This window comes from Jaculus jaculus, chromosome 14, assembly GCF_020740685.1.
Source record: "Jaculus jaculus isolate mJacJac1 chromosome 14, mJacJac1.mat.Y.cur, whole genome shotgun sequence".
In the NCBI taxonomy this organism is placed as follows: Eukaryota; Metazoa; Chordata; class Mammalia; order Rodentia; family Dipodidae; genus Jaculus; species Jaculus jaculus.
The window spans coordinates 45,042,746-45,060,517 of NC_059115.1; the positions used below are offsets into that span (position 1 = coordinate 45,042,746).

Sequence of the window (17,772 nt, forward strand, 5' to 3'; positions counted from 1 at the left end):
TTATCACATTTTCACATTGTTTCCTTGAGAAGCTGTCTGTCTCAGAACCAAAATATGCCATTTTCAGGTAGACTGCCTGACCAACAAACCTCAGTCATTCTCTTGACCTATCCCCACAGGACTGGTTATATATACAAGTATGTGTGTGTGTGTGTGTGTGTGTGTGTATGTGTGTGTCCACACCTAACTTTTTATGTAGGTGTTGGGGATCAAACTCAGGTCTTCTCAGGCCCTAATGCTTGTGTGGCAAATGCACTTACACACTGAGTCATCTCTTCCAGCTTAGAAGTTTTGTTCTTGTGGATATTAATATTTGGCTCATCATTAAGACAAATATCTGCTGTCATTTACTTTTTAATCTGCCATAACTTGTGACCTCATAATTGAAAAATATATTTGGGAAAAATAAACTCTTGTACCTACATTACTGTCTATTAATAGACATCTGTGGACTGTAACACAGTACTCAGAGTTTTGAAAATGGAGAAAGTATAATGAACTTAGTTTAGTATATGGCAACATCCAGTCTGAAACCTAGAAATTATTTGTATAGCCACTTGGTAAATTAATTATACTTATTGTCCATGTTTAATTTTTATTTACTTGGATACACCTTAGAGGTTTTTTGTTTGTTTGTTTGTTTTTTTCCTGGACAATTTGAATTGCTGCTTCTTTTTTTTTTTTTTTTTTCTCTCCCCATTACAGCAAAGCCTCATTGGGTTCAACTCATAAAAGATGTGGAAATAGCTGTGGAGGACAGTCTGCACTGGGAATGTCGGGCCAGTGGAAAGCCCAAACCCTCCTACCGATGGTTGAAAAATGGAGAAGGTCTTGTGCTAGAGGTGAGGTGATGGCCTGGGCAGCCCTGCTCTACCTGCTTTGTGTTGAGGGCGTGCTCAGTTTAGCTCCTAGTACCAAAGCATCCTGTTGAGTTCATCTTTCTGCATTTGCACCTGAGAAATAGTAGAGGGTAGATTAGTCACTTTTCTCATTGCTTGTGACAAAATACTACCCAGTAGCAATTTAAAAGAGGAAAGATTCATTCTGGCTCACAGTGTCAGGCCATCACAATGGTACTGGCATGGTGGAGCTCACGGGGCCTGGCACACCAGGGCCTCACATCTTAAAATGTCGGAAGCTGGCTCTATAACCTGAAGGGGATGCTAAGTCAAGTCTTGAAGCAAGTGACCACTTCTGGTGGCAAGGCATCCATCCTCCAAAGTTCCATAGCACCAGAAACGGTGCTACCAGCTGGGAACAAAGTGTTCAAACACGTGATCCTGTAGGGGTCATGTTCTGTAAATCAGACCACAGAGGGAACAATATAACAATGTACTCATTTTTCCAATGAGATTTTCTTTATATTTTTAAAACAGTTTTTAAATATTTTATTTATTTAGTTAGTTATTACTTGAGGGAGTGAGAGGAAGACGATGCAGAGAGAGATAGACTGAGCATGCCAGGGCCTCTAGCCACGGCAAAGGAACTCCAGATACATGTGCCCCCTTGTGCATCTAGCTTACATGGGTCCTGGGGAATCGAACTGGGTCCTTAGGCTTTGTAGGCAAATGCCTTAACCACTAAGCCATTTCCCCAGCCCTGAGATTTTCTTCATGTTTTAATTCAGTGAATAAACTTGATTTTGTATCTGTAAAATAATGTACTATATTTTTTGGCACTGCCAACAGAGAAAGTTTTACTGTTATCAAATTCAAAATGTAATTTCCTTTTTCTGTTTGATATCCTGCTATGGTTTCTGGAGAATAAATACATCTATTAATTGATTACCTTGCTACATGAGTACTTATTTTCTCAATCACTTGCCCTCTCTAGCCATGTAATTTCTGTCTTTTTTTGTGTACTAAGCCAATTATGTTCTATTATACTTCTAAATATAACCATTTATACTTGGTAAAAAAAAATCTGGTAAATATGTTTCCCAGAACACTTCAGTGTACTGAATTTATAATGTTCTCAGCTCATATGATTTTAAAAAAATATTATGGTGGAAATATTTTTAGTTTGACAGAATGAAAATCAACCCTCCAGTACATTTTTAAAAGTCTAAATCTTTAACCATCATTGAAAATGAAATGGCTGCTATCTCTTACCTCTGGCTGTCATGATTATTTTCCTAATGTTTCCTCACATATCTAAAATGTCTTTCCCATTTAAAAGAAGTAAAAGTTGAAATTTCCAAGTCAAATAGCCTATTACTCTAAGTAATATATATATGTATGTATACATATATATTTGTATATATATATTTGTATATATATATACAAATAAGTAATATATATATGTGTATATATATTTGTATATATATATATTTGTATATATATACACAAATATATATATATCCATATACATTTTTCTGATTGAAATGATTGTCAGTGGTGTTCATTTTTCTTATAACCTTTAATTTATAGATTTTTTTTTTCTAGGAGAGAATACAGATAGAAAATGGTGCCCTTACGATATCTAACCTCAATGTGACTGACTCTGGCATGTTCCAATGTATAGCAGAAAACAAACATGGCCTCATCTACTCCAGTGCTGAACTTAAGGTTGTTGGTAAGATTCATTTATTTTCTGCTTTATCTTGCATCTGCCATTGTTACCACAATCCAAATACTTCTCATTAGATTCCTATATGCCATAGGACCAATAGTATCATGTGACTAGTTTACTAGCAGGGCATACATTTTGTTTACACCTGTATTCTCAATACTTAGGAAGATGAGCCAGGAGGATTGCCACAATTTTGAGGCTAGGCTGAGCCACACTGTGAGTTCCAAGACCCCTGACCAAGAAACAAACCAATTTTCAAAAGAAAAACAAAGTACCTATTTTAATGATTTTTAAGGAAAAGCAGGCAGTTGGCCAGAATTCAGGCCTATGATTGAGTTAAACCAATAGCCAACCAATGGAAGGATATATTGCCCTTACTTGTCCTCTGCCAGCAACCCTTCCCCCAGCCCAGCACTGTAACCTGAGAAGTGTTCCCTGGGCTAGGGAGATGGCTCCCAGGGTAAAAGCTCTTGCTGTGAAATGTGGCCTGAATTTGAATCCCCAGTAACCAAGTAAAAGCCAGATTCAGTAGTAACCATCTGTAATCCCAGCCCTCCTATGGTGTGATGGAGGTGCAGACTGGAGACTCTTGCAAGCTTGTGTTCAGTTTACTGGACTATGCAGTGAACAACAAAGAGACACTTCTTCAAACAAGGTGGAAGGGGAGGGCCAATGTTGGGAAATTTGTACTCTGATCTCCACTGAGCACCTTGGCTCACATGTTGCCTACCCTCACATACATGAACATGCATACTCACAAACACATATAGGTTATAAAAGAGAAAGATTTTTTTTTAAGTGTGCATACCAATATTTGAATCAATGTGAAGTTTGGACAGATAGCTCAGCAGTTAAGGGCTCCTGCTTGCAATGCCTAACCACTTGGGTTCTGTTACCCAGTACCACATAAAACCAGATACAGAGTGGCATATGGTTCTAGAGTTCTTTTATAGTAGTGGGAGTCACTGGGTTGTCCATTCTCTCTCTGTCTCTTTCTCTCTCATGCAAATAAATAATGAAAATATTTTTAAAAGGTCCAACCTGAGACATAGACTGACTAACCAGAATTCCACTACTTATAACTATGAATTATTTTCTTCTCCCTACACTTGAAGTCAAAGAGAAGAAAAGCAAACTGTTCTCTGAAGTTTTTGGCAATTGTGCAAAGGACAGGAGTTGAAAATTCAACAACAAAAAATGATATAACATAGTATAAAGTACAGAAGAAAGGGAGAGGGTGCAGATGGAGAAATAAAGGGAGAGCAGAAGGGAGGGAACAAAGGAGACTGAGGGCTCATACATTCATGTAGTTAAAGTTAAAAACTTAGATTCCAGAATAATTTACTCCAGAGCTTACATAACACCTTCATCAGCCTGTATATATTTCTCAAGGTACTTATTTTCTGATCTTTGTCAGTGGGGACAAGAGGCCTTCTTCATCAATGAGATGGAAGTCATAATCCTGCATGCCATTAGTACCACGTAGCCTGATTTGGGTCATTCTCATCATTAACTCAATAATTATGGCCAGATTGAGACTCTGAGTGGGCACATTCAGAAATTAACAGCTTAAAGTTTCCCACCCCACACTGGGGCATATTTGGAAATATCTGGATTTTTTTTTTTTTTGCTTATTATTACAAGGGATTGAATAAAGGAAGGGATTCTTGTATAATAGTCACATGGTTTTTGAGTAGAGACCTGAGAGGCTGCCATGCATCATTTCATTTCCAAGGTGTCAGGAGATCTTGTAAAACTCTGGCTCCATTGAAAGTGAGCCTTTCACTCATGATGTCTAAAGACATCACTCTTTATCTATACCAAGAAGAGGGATATCTGGGAAGGGAGACCATCATTGCAAATCTGACTCCTGTTATCCATGACAGAGAAGCAGCATAGTATAACAAAAACAGGAAAATATCATATATGTGTTTAAATCCAAGTTTACTCAACTCTTAAAGTGAAAACTTAAGAAATACTAGTTCATTTATTTTATTTATTTGTTTACTTATTTTTTGTTTTCTCAAGGTAGGCTCTTACTCTAGCTCAGGCTGACTTGTAGATCATTCATTTTAAAATAGTGTACTGTTATAGGGTGGCTGTATATGCAAAGAAATAGGATGCATGTGAAAATATAAAAGCTTGCATTCAAGAGCTAGAGAGATGGCTCAGTGGGTAAGAGAGCTTGCTATACAAGGAAAAGGACCATAGCTCCATCCTCACCCCCCACCAACATAAGATAAACAAATATGGCTGCACATTCCTGTAACCCCAGTTCTGAAAAGTAGAATCCAGATCACAGGGACTCACTTGCCAGTCACTTAAGCTGAAAATAAGTGAGCTCTAAGTTCAGTGGAAGTGCCTGTTTGGGAGATATAAGATAGAAGACCATCGATGTCCTCCTCTGGCCTTTGCACATGTGCATAGGGAAGGGCACATTTGCACACATACACATGCTAACACCACCACTTATCATACACACAGGAAGAAAATAAGAAGAAGATTGTGTTCATATGCAAAGAGATGTATGTTATAGCAAAAAGTCTTGGGCTGGAGAGATTGCTTAGTGTTTAAGGCACTTGCTTGTAAAGCCTAAGTACTCAAGTTCTATTCCCCAGGGCCCACATAATACATATTCACAAGGTGTCACATGCATCTTACAGTGGCTAGAGGCTCCAACATGCCCATTCTCTCTTTCTCTCTCTTTATGTCTTTAAATAAATAAATAAAATACTAAAAATATTCTGACAGACTGTGTGTGCGAAGTGTATGTGAGTGTGTGTAGGTGCATTCATAAGAATCTTTAGCCACTGGAGATGTATGCACCACTTTCCATCTGGCTATACATGGGTACTGGGAATTGAACCCAGGTTTGCAGGCCTTTTAAGCAAGCACCTTTAACTGTTGAGTCATCTCCCTAACCCTTATAGCAGAATCTTTAACTTTTTAATTTTAGTTTTTTTAGGGACAGTGAAAGAGGCAGAGTTGGTGTGCCAGTGCCTCAGCCACTGCAATAGAACTGCAGAGGTTTGCACCACCTAGGGCGCATGTGTGAACTTGCACTTGCCTCATGTTTTGTGCATCTGGCTCATGTGGGATCTGAAAAGAGATTGAACATGGGTCCTTAGGCTTTGTAGGCAAGCGCCTTAACTGCTAAGCCATCTCTCCAGCCCCCAAATCTTAATTTGTAAGACTAGTTTAGGATATCATGCTTTCTTTACCACAGTCACATATAATTCACTATAATATTTCTACTTGTCAAAACATATTACATTCATTGATATTCTATATAACAGAGCACTAGAACATCAGAAGTAGTTGCTCACACATATAATCTCTGTAACATGGAAGGTAAGGCAGGAGGATTGTCATGAGTTTAAGGCCAATCTGGTTCATAGATTAAGACTATTTCATTAAAAAAACAAAGCATAGCACTAGATATTGGAATGTTACCCAGTCACTAATTTTTGCATAGATTAAATAAAAGGAAAACTGTATTTTGATTACTATATTATTTTATTAAAATGAAATATTAATATTTATTCTAAATGTTCAGGTGTTACATATAATCAGGAAGTATAGTATCATCTAGATAGTATATTTAATATAGTATTGCAATATTTAATGCCATATGTGAGATATATTCTCTTTCTCTGACTTGGAAGTTAAATTTAATTGAGAATTTTATGATAGATGAATTGGTATGATTGAGAATATTAGATCAAAACTCAAATGACATGCTTGAAGATTTTTTGAACTCATTTTGAATGCCAGGACCTCTCTGATACTGTGCCCCAGGGTTCAGTAGAGAAACCAAGTCTGTTCCCCTCTCTTCATTGAACAGATTTGCATGAGCATGCATGATAAATGATTTCATTTAATAATTTCATGATAGCTTTATTTTAAATCTTTACCTTAAACTCTGAAAATTCCTATGTTAAGTAATTGTCTCAAGATTTAGAACTTAACCACAAGTACAATAGCATAAATTACTTTTCCAACATTGCATTCTTCTGTGTTGCATGCAGTAAGTCAAGCGAATCAAGCATTGGCATCTCATGTGGAAAGCAAAATTGTAAAAAAATGTGTCTATAGTTGTCTTTTAATTTTACAGAAAAATTTAAAACAATAATCCAGTTCTTATTAAACAAAAACGATACAATTTTCATGCTCTCTCTTTCTTCTTCAGCCTCTGCTCCAGATTTTTCAAGGAACCCGATGAAAAAGCTGGTTCAGGTGCAGGTGGGCAGCCTGGTGAACTTGGATTGTAAGCCCAAAGCCTCCCCCAGGGCACTTTCCTTCTGGAAGAAAGAAGACACAGTGGTGCAGGAGCATGCCAGGTATTCTGTCCTCCAGAGCTGTGATTCACTTCCTCCTTACCTACAGTACAGTCAAAGTAGGTTTGCTATATGAAACACAATGCCCTAGTATCTCAGTGGATTAGAAGATATTTAAAAACACTAGTAGTTTTTTTTTTTTTCTTTAATGCTCACATTATGACAGTAATCAGTTTTTAAAGCTGGAGATAACCTACTTCTCTCCACATATAATGATTTCCTGTAACTGGCATTGTCTTACCAGGCCTCAGGGGAGATACAATGAGAATGACTAAAGAATGAAAGCCCCAGATTTCAGAGTATATCCCAAGACAACAGAGAAGATGAAATGATATATCATGCAAAGGAAATCTAATACTGCTGTCCTAGTGGAATAATTGAGCAGTTCTGGTATTTAGTTTAAACAAAGATTTTTCTTGGCTTTCCATTAGAGCAATGAAGGGAAGGGACAGATTCCAGATTTGGGGGCCTGATTCACAGATTCATTTTGCTTTTGACTAGTTCCATGAAATAACCTTTCTGTGCCTCATTTACTTATTTGTTAATGTACATGATAGTGACAGTTATTTCCCCATGCAGAGTATTGTTATGTAGATGAACAACATAAATAGTAATAAAGCACACTGATCCATGCCTGCCACACAGTCTTCACATGTAGTGGTGACTGTTACTGCTTACTGTATACTTACTAATTGCCACTATTTTACTCAGAGCTTGTGGTAGCTGAAGATTCATGCAAAGGGACCATTGTCCTTACCATGGGAACATGTGGCTTTCTTATGTTAGGTGACGAAAAGGAAATGAATTTGATACTAAGGCTCCTGATGATCCTAGAGTCTTCACAAGGACTTTCACTCTTCTGCTACCTTGACATTGACCCCATGAGAACTGTGCTGGATGGCTGATCATCAGAGCTTTAAGAGAAGAATTTGGGGATTGAGGTTACTATATTTATAGTCATTTATTATAGCAATGTTAGTAAACAATAGAGACCCACAGAGATACTTCATTTACAAAACTTTATAACTAATGACAAGGTCAAAACTTTGAGAGGTTACGCCTCAATTCACATGTTCAGGATTTGTCTTTTTTAAAATTTAATGTGAGTGTATGAGTGTATGAGTGTGTATGTGTTCCACACATGTAGTGGTGACTATTACTACTTACTCATTGCCACTATTTTACTCAAAGGTTATGTTAACTGGCAGTGTATATGCACGTGCACATGATTTTGTGGTGTCCCATATGCTCACCTACAGCAGGAGAGGTCACTGGTCTTTGGTGGCCATCGCAACACTAGTCCTGCTCCATCACATGTCAACCTGGCCTTGTTTTCTGAGCTAGAGTCCCTTTTATGCTGCTTCTGGAGCTCACAGGGCTCCATTTATTCTGAAGGACAATAGTTACAGGTGTGTGTGGCCACACACAGCTACTTTTTCTGTGGGATCTGAAGATTTGAACTGGAGCAGTCTCACCAACTCATGCTTGTATGGTAGCTACACTTAACCACTAAACAATTTCTTCATCCCAGTATTATTTTTTTCTTTTTTAATGTGTGTGTGTGTGTGTGTGTGTGTGTGTGTTTAGCATGCATGGTATGGTGTGTTTATGTATAGTGTATTCACATATCTATAATAATGTACATAACCAATGCACACATGTGCAGATGCTTAAAGAGAATGTCATGTCTCCTCTATGGCTTACCCACTTTCTTTCCTTGAGTCAAGTCTATTATTTAATCTGAAGCTAGTATTTTCTACAAAACTGGCTGTCAACCAGCCTCAGTGATTCTCCTGTTTCAGCCTTCCCATCACACAAAACTGCATGGCCATGCCTGGATATTTTTATGTGGGTGCTGGTGATGAAACTCAGACCCTCTTGAGCCTTCCTGCTTGAGAGTCAAATGAATCTCCCTAGCTTCAGGGCTGAGGATTTGAATTCATTTCTATTTATTTCTATTCTATTCACTACCATATTTCGCTGTTTATGCAAAGAAGTCCAGTATCTTTAAGGGAATCTCAGTCTTTGAATTCAGAGTCCCAAATGTAAATGAGAAGAAAACTAACAAATCATAAGGATTATCTGAAATCACAGTCATATTGCAGAACAAGTAGGTTGAACAGCTTTTAGATGATGAGCATAAAAAGTATTTGCAGATGAGTTGTTAGAACCACACACCTTGAAATTCTGCCTTTAATTAACAGGAAACATCTTAATTAAAATGCAAGTATAGCAGAATAGAACCACAGGTAAGGAATTGCTCAGATATAACCCAGTCAGGAATCAGAAGTTATTCACTGATCTGGAATTTGATTCTGCAATCCAGTATGAATAAGTGTAGGTTTATGGTCTGTCTTAGTTATTGTTCCATGTTGCTGTGATAAGATACCCTGACAAAAGCAACTTAAGTGAGGAAGGATTTATTTTTGCTCTAAGTTTGATGGGATATAGTCCATCATATGAGAGAAGTCTTGGCTGTAGGAACATTTAGTACAATTTCAGGAAGCACAGAGAAATGAATACTGCTGCTCATACATTTTTTTTTTCCATGTAGTCTAGGAGCCTAGCCCATGGACTCATGTCAACCACATTCACTGTGTGTCTCCCCACTGCAATTGAACCAATATAAAAAATCCCTCACAGACATGCCCAGAAATGTGTTCCTATAATGATTTTAAATCCTGGCAAATTGACAACAGGGATTAACCACCACATGTGATGTTTGTGCTTTTTTCTGTTCTGACATTAAAAATAGTTTGACTGCATACTTAAATTAAAGTGATTATTTCCCATGGACTTTGTTGATTTGCACAATAGTAGCCCACTTGTTTTCACAGTGGTACCTATGGTAGCAGAGATTGTTAATCTTAATTTTAAATAGGGATAATAAAAGATTAAGAGACTTAGCCAAAGGTCCCCAAGGAGAGATTTACCCCCCACCCCAACACACACACACACCACCACCACTAACACCACACTACAGTAAGGACACAGGAAGAAGTGTAAGTTTAAATGGGGATCTGGGACTTGTCCACTTACTCCTTCCATGTCATGGAGGTTACTTATATAATACTTTCAACCTTTACTTTCTCATCTAGAAAATGTTAATATACCTGCCTCACTCACTTACAATGATAAAATAATTTACAATATGCCTGCTATGTGATGCTACCTTGCTCATTAGTAAGGTCTTTACATTTTGCCTAAAATGTTTGTAGTAATTATGACTGAAGAAGATGATTTAAAAGTAGACACTGCACAGGAGGCTGATTCTACAAGGGACACACATGACTCCTGCATTTCTGCCTCAATAATCTCACCTCCCAATCCTACATGACTTTGTCAGCTTGAACATCCGAGTGACGCTGCAGTTTGCTTCATGAAGGAAGCTAGAAATAAAAACATACTTTTTTCCCTTCATTCAGAGACTTCCCAGAAGGCTCATATAATATTTTACTATACTTTATTTATTGCCCGACTACACTAATACCAAGAGATGCTGAGATGTAGCTGAGGGGTGTGTGTGTGTGTGTGTGTGTGTGTGTGCGTGCGTGCGCGCACGCGCGCGCTCTAGTGTTCCTGAGCTACTGCAAAAAATGTCTAGTGCAAACTTGCGGGTCTGTTTTCCAGAAGAAAGGGACAAATGGTTGTCATTCTACCAATCTTTCCTGGTAATAAGTTAGTTCTCTACCACTTTGTGTATACAAATCCCAGCCCATGGGATGGTACCACCAACAATTAGGGTGGATCTTCTACCTTGATTAACTAATCAAAAAAATAAAAAATCCACAGACATGTCCAGAAATGTATTTACATAGTAACTCTATCCTGGTAAGTTGACCTTGCATTCTGTACGAGCAATGTGTCATATATGGATCATAAGGGAACTTATAGGTAGGAAGATAAAGTTAAGAAAAGGAACAATGACTGAGGACAGAAGGTCCAATATGCTATCTGGCTTCCAGATTTATGATTTAGATTTTGGTTTCATCTCTTTGGATCATGGGAGTACCAGTAAGCCAGAGCCTTGATGCCAAGGGAGCAGGCTGCTAAAAGCAATTATGGAATGAGCTGTGTACTTGATTCTTCTCCAGATTCCTGAGAAATTAGGGTGGGTGGCAGCTCTTCCCTTGGCAATGAGAACTGATTATCTTTCCCTCTCAACTTGGTGTGCAGACTTTAGCCAGATCTGTGAAACATGTTAAATGGTAGATTTATTATGGCTGTTCAGTCATGGATATCTCCAACTGCAGACTTAAATCTCATTTTAGGGACAAATGAACTCACTGATGCATGTGAGAATAGAGAAGAAGATAACATTTTATGATGCAGTATTGCTGGCAAGGGTTGAAATTCATTTGATTTTTTTTTTTTTTTTAGTTAACTATTTTGGTAGGAGAACATGTTTTCCCCAGCTTTTCATAGTAGCTAGTGCTACCAAATACACTTATCATTTACTCTGCTTTTATTTTTAACTTTTTATTTATTTGTAGTGCTGGTAATCAAACCCATGGCCTCATGCATACTAAGCAAGCTCTCTGCCCCTGAGCTTTACCCCAACCCACAAATATATATATATATGGTTTTTCGAGGTAGGGTTTCACTCTAGATCAGGCTCACCTGGAATTTACTATGTAATCTCAGGGTGGCCTCAAACTCACAGTGATCTTCCTACCTCTGCCTCCCAAGTGCTGGGATTAAAGGTATGTGCCAAAAAGCCCAGCCCACAAATACATTTTGATTAATGAAGTAGTCAACTCTATAAAGAATCATTCAATACCCAAATAAGAAAACAAAAACCAGGATTAATGAACATTTTATGAATTAAATAAACTGATGAGTATGCCTACTATGTTTATCATACAATGTGTTCAAATAATTATAATCCACCTGTGTTGTTTTTATATCAGCCCAGTAGCTGCTTTAGAATTATTAATCAGCTTTGACAACTGGACTTAAGTTAGTGAGACTCCCAACTTACTGAATGAGGAACGTTGCTTTCAAGTATGGCAAACACTTCAAGCTCAGGATTTTAATGAACTGTCCCACAATTGTCCATGGAATGCTACTTTGAATAGAAAACAGTTTCTTTAAAAAAATTGATTTATTTATTTGATGGGGCAGATAAAATGAGTATGCTAGGTCCTCTAGCCACTGAAAACAAACTTCAGATACATGTGACACCTTGTGCATCTGGCTTTACATGGATACTGAGGAATCAAACCTGTATCCTTTGGTTTTGCCTGTAAGAGCCCCCCTCTCTCTCTAACCCAAGGTTCTCAAAATTAAGTTCTATTGCCTACATTTGAAAATATTTTGAGTACCTGCTATTTTCCAGACATGAAATATTTTGCTTTGGATCAGTAAGCTCTTTACTATTCTTGGTAGCATTCTAGTGTCCATACAGGTAATAAACCTTCATTGGTAAGGTAGAGGATATTCAGGGATTCCATCTCCAAGGTAGGCATCTGATCTGCAGAATACAGTGTCTGGAACAAGACTTGAAAGGCATGTGATATTTGCCAGAGAAGAATGCTCTAGCCAGAAGAAGCAGCAAGTGCAAAGTGACAAAACATTGCATGGGTAACATAAAAGTCTATTCAAACTGCTGCAACAAAATATCATGGATTCAGTTCTTTATGATATCATATATTTTATTTTTTTATTTTTTAATGTTTATTATTATTATTATAAAAAGATGTTTCATATGGATATATCATGTGTTGGTGCCCTCTTTACCCTCATCCCAGTCCCCATTCCTTTGAGACGCTCCAGAGTGGGGTTGCAGGTATTCCCCACGGATCTGTGGTTTATTCATTGGGGTAACAGTAGTCAGTTATTTTTGTGGGGGAGGAAATGTCTCTGGGCATGATGCCTCAACCTGTGGCTCTTACAACCTTTCTGCCCCCTCTTCCACAAAATTCCCTGAGCCATGGTGGGTGAGTTTTAAGTCTACATCAGTGATGAGCTCTTAGGAGTCTCTGGATCTCTACTTAGGTAAGTGTTGAGTATCCTCAGTCTCTCTCCTACACCCTGATGCTGATTATCAGGAAGAGCATGGAAGCAGGACTCTTGCTCATCTCTCCATTGCCCTGTGGATTCAGCTATAGACTAGCTGAAGTACGAAGGATAGCTTACCTCCTCTGTTTTTGCTACCTCCTGAAAAAGAAGAACAGATTTTCCAATGGAGAATGAAGACAGCATAGTTTAAATGGGATATGCATTAATAATTTATGGAGAACTTGATGTATATACCCCCTATTTTAGCCAGACCAGTTAGCACTTGACACAGGAGAATGTAATCTTTGTCTCCATAGGATTCTGATCTGGTACCAAATTCCAGATATGGGTTCTTTTATACTGAGTGGATCTCTCAGCCAATCAAAAAGCTATTGGTTACTCACTGAGGCTGTGTGCCACTATCATAGTGGCATTTATATCTTGTCAGGGTTTTTGCTTCTGAATAATTTAGACCTCTGATTGCTCAGACCGTTGTTGGCCATTTTTCCCCAGTAGCTCATGTAGCACCTTCCAGCAGTAGACAGGTTGTCTGGGGAGTGGCTTTCTTCTGAATTCCAGCCAGGTTTCTCTGTGTTCTATGTCAGCAGCATATGGTATCTTTAGCAGTAAGTTCTTAGTTTTTGTCTCAGGCAGATAATCAAGTGCTTTGACAGAAAGCTGTCTTAATTTGGGGACCTAGTATGTCTCTGATCAACAGCTCAGTGTGGGTAGCAACCAATCTCTGGTACTGGGAGTTACAGGTCAGAGACAGAGTTGTTTTTTTTTTTTTTTTTTTTCTTTTAAACTTAGGCCTCATCCCACCCTCACCAGAGCCCTAATTTTCAGGTGCTCCGTCCTTCTTACTTTTGAGGTTTCTATCTTTCAGGATGTCTCCAAGTATAAAGGTTTTTATGGTATCAGTTCAAATTGGACTTAATTTTGTAGTGTTTTGCCCCTTATCCCCTTCCTCTCCCCTACTCCAAGCACTTCCATCCCTATTTTCTGGACCTTGACCTTCCTACCAGGTATGACAGCAACTCAAACAGATCCAGATTAGGAACTGCTGATAAGTGACACCATGTGGTGCTTCACTTTCTGTGATTGTGTGTCTTCACTAAGTATGATCTGTTCCAAGTTTGTCCAGTTTTTCTACAAATTTCATTGAATCATTTTTCCTTACTGCTGAGTAGAATTCCATTGTATAAATGTACCACAACATCATTATTCATTCATCCAATGATGGGCATCTGGGTTGATTCAAGTGCTTAGCTATAATGAATTGAGCAGCTATAAACATGGTTGAGCAAATATTTCTATTGAAGCTTAGAGAATGGCCAGGAAGAGAATAACTGGGTCTGCTGGTACCTCCATGTTTATACTTTTCAGGAATCTCCAAATTTATTTTCATAGTGGTTGTACAAGTTTACATTCCCATCAACAGTGTATGAGGGTTCTTCTTTTCCTACATCCTTAGCAACATTTGTCATTGTTAGATTTTTTAATGATTGCCATCCTTATTTTAGTAAGGTGAAATCTCATAGTTGTTTTAATATGCATTTCCCTAGTGGCTGGGGATGTTGAACATTTTTTAAGTGTATATTAGCCATCTTTAATTTTTCCTCTGTGAACTCCCTATTTCATTCTCTGGCCCACTTTTGGAGTGGATCATTTAATTTTTATTGTTTGGTTTTCTTAATTCATTGTAGATCCTAATTACTAGGCATCTGTCAGTGGTATAGCTGGTGAAGATTTTCTCCCATTCAGTGGGTAATCTATTGGCTGTGCTTATGGTGTGTTTGTCTGTGCAAAAGCTATTTAGCTTCATGAGATCCCATTGGTTAAATGATTGTTTAATTTCCTGGGCTACTGGGGTTTTGTTCAGGAAGTCTCTCCCCACTCCTATATCGTGGAAAGGGCTTCCTTTTTTTTTTTCCTTCCAGGCAGGAGAAGAGTGTCAGGTCTTATGTTGAGGTCTTTAATCCATTTTGACTTGATATTTGTGTATGGAGAGATGAGTGGGTCTAGTTTCATTTTTCTACATCTGGTCATCCAGTTTGTCCAACACCATTTGTTGTTCTGTTTTCTGTTCACCAGTATACACTATTTGTCAAAGATCAAGTAGCTGTAGTTACTTGACCTAAGTTCTGAGTCGTCAATTCTGTTCCATTGGTTTTTGTTTGTGTTCTATGCCAGTACCATGCTGTTTTTGTTGCTATCGCTTTCCAGTATAGGTTTAGATCAGGTATGGTGATGCCTCCAGAGATATTTTTGGTTTGCTTATTTCTTTGTTTTTGTATTTTTACATTGAGGATATGTTTGAATATCCAAGGCCTTCTGCCATTCAATTTGAGGTTACTTTTTCAATCTCTGTGAAGAATGATGCTGGTATTTTTATGGGTATTATAACAAATCTGTATATTGCTTTTGGTAGAATTGCCATTTTCACAATATTAATTCTACATCCAGAAGTATGGGAGGTCTTTCCATCTTCTCAAGTCCTCCTCAGTTTGTTTCATGAGTATTTTTTTTTTTATGTTGTCATTATGTAGGTCTTTTACATCCATGGATAGTGTTATTCCAAGGTATTTTTATTGTTGTTGTTGTTATTGCTATTGAAAATGGGACAGGGTCTGGAGAGATGGCTTAGCAGTTAAGGCACTTGCCTACAAAGCCTAAGGACCCAGGTTTGATTCTCCAGGTCCCATGTAAGCCAGATGCACAGGTGACACATGCATCTGGAGTTCGTTTGCAGTGGCTAGAGGCCCTGACGTGCCCATTTTCTCTCTCTCTATCCTCCCTGTCTCTAATAAATAAATTAATTAATTAAAAAATGAATAGATAATAAAAAAACTGCTACTAATAATAAAAATTTAAAAAAATTGCCGGGCATGGTGGTGCATGCCTTTAATTCCAGCACTTGGGAGGCAGAGGTAGGAGGATCATTGAGAGCTTGAGGCCACCCTGAGACAACATAGTGAGTTCCAGGTCAGCCTGGACTAGCATGAGACCCTGCCTTGAGGAAAAAAGAAAAAAAGAAATGAAAATGGGACAGGCTCGCTGATTTCTTTCTCTATTTATTTGTCCTTCAAATATAAAAAGCCTGTGTCTTTTGTATACTGTTTTTGTATCCCGCCACTTTAGTGAAGGAATTAATCACCTTTAGAAGTTTTCACATGGAAAGTTCCAGACATTTAATGTATTGTATCCTGTCACCTGCAAATAGGGCTACCTGGATTTCTTCCTTTCCAGTTTGAATCCCTTTTCTTTCTCCTGTCTAATTGCTTGAGCTAGTACTTCTAGTACTAGGTTGATGAGCAGTGGTAAGAGTGTACACCCCTGTATTGTTCCTGATCTCAGTGAGAACTCCTTGAGTCTTTCCCCATGAACTATTATTTGATCTTTGGCTGCTTTATATATAGCCCTTATTGTGTTGAGATATAAACCGTCCATGGCTATTTTTCCCAGCCTTTTGATCATGAAGTGCTGTATTTTTTCAAAGGCCTTTTCTGCATCAATTTGGATGATCATGTGGGTCTTATGGTTGTTTATTTATGTGGCGTATTATATTGACTGATTTCTATATGTTGAACCACCCCTGCATCCCTGGGATGAAACCTCCCTGATTGATGTAGATAATACTTTTGATGTGTTGTTAAATTCAGTTTTCAAGGATTTTATTCAGGACAATTGAATCTAAATTAATCAGGGATATAGGCCTATAGTTTTCTTTTCTTACTACATTTCTGTCTGGTTTTGGTATTACAGTAATGCTAGCTTCATGAAAAGAGTTGGGGAGGATTCTTTGGTCTCCAATTATGCACAACAGTTTGAGAAAAATTGGTTTCAATTCTTCAATGAAGTTTTGATAGAATTCTACTGAGAAGCCATCCAGTCCCGGACGTTTCTTTTTGGGGAGGTTTTGGATTACCTTTTCAATCTGCATGGATGGGATAGGTTTGTTCAGGAGATTAGTCTGCTCTGAGTTTCATAGTGGTAGGTGGTATGTGTCTATGAATTCATTCACTTCTTCCAGATTTTCCAATTTTGTAGAGTAGAAATTTTGGAAGTATGCCCTGATGATTCTTCCAATTTCATTGATATCTGTCGTGACCTCTCCTTTTTCATTTCTGATTTTTTGTTGTTTTGTTTTCAATATTTTATTTTTATTTATTTGAGAGAGAGAGAGAGAGAGAGAGAGAGAGAGAGAGAGAGAGAGAGAGATACAGAAATAGGCAGGTAAAGAGAGAAGGAGAGGGAGAGGGAAAGGGAGAGAATGGGTGCTCCAGGGCCTCCAGCTACTGCAAATGAACTCCAGATGTGTGTACCCCTTGTGTATCTGGCTTACATGGGTCCTGGGGAGTCAAACCTGGGTTCTTTTGGCTTTGCATGCAAATGCCTTAATCACTAAGCCATTTCTGCAGCCCCTGATTTTTTTTTTTTTTTTTAATTTGGAACTGATCTTTTGTTTGGCTTTATCAAATTGGCCAGGGGTTTATCAATCTTTCTTATTTCTTCAAAGAACCAGCTCTTCATTTCATCGATTTTTAAAATTGTTCTCTTAGTTTCCAATTCATTAATTTCTGCTCTGATCTTGATTATTTATTTCCATATTGAGCTCTTAGGGTTGCATTCTTCTTGTTTATCCAGTGCCTTTAGGTGGACAATTAATTTATTTAGTTGGGCTCTTTCTGTCTTTGTTATGAAGGCATTTAGTGCTATGAATTTTTTCCCACAGGACTGCTTTCATTGTGTCCCATAAGTTTTGGTAGGTTGTGTTTTTGTTATTATTCAATTCTAGGAATTTTACATTTTTTTTTAATTTCTTCCATAAACCATTCATTGTTTAACGTGTGTTGTTTGGTCT

The 17,772-nt window shown here is 37.9% G+C and overlaps 1 protein-coding gene across 4 annotated transcripts in view; it reads left to right on the forward strand.

Annotated features, from left to right (window-relative positions):
* Positions 1-17,772, forward strand: part of Cntn3 (contactin 3) — a 443,276-nt gene that overhangs the window by 316,048 nt on the left and 109,456 nt on the right. For all 4 annotated transcript variants that reach the window (XM_004651504.2, XM_045133940.1, XM_045133938.1 and 1 more), the window contains 3 exons: positions 706-842; positions 2,445-2,574; positions 6,761-6,911. In XM_004651504.2, coding sequence (XP_004651561.2) covers positions 706-842; positions 2,445-2,574; positions 6,761-6,911 — 418 coding nt within the window. The remainder of the gene's footprint in view (positions 1-705; positions 843-2,444; positions 2,575-6,760; positions 6,912-17,772) is intronic.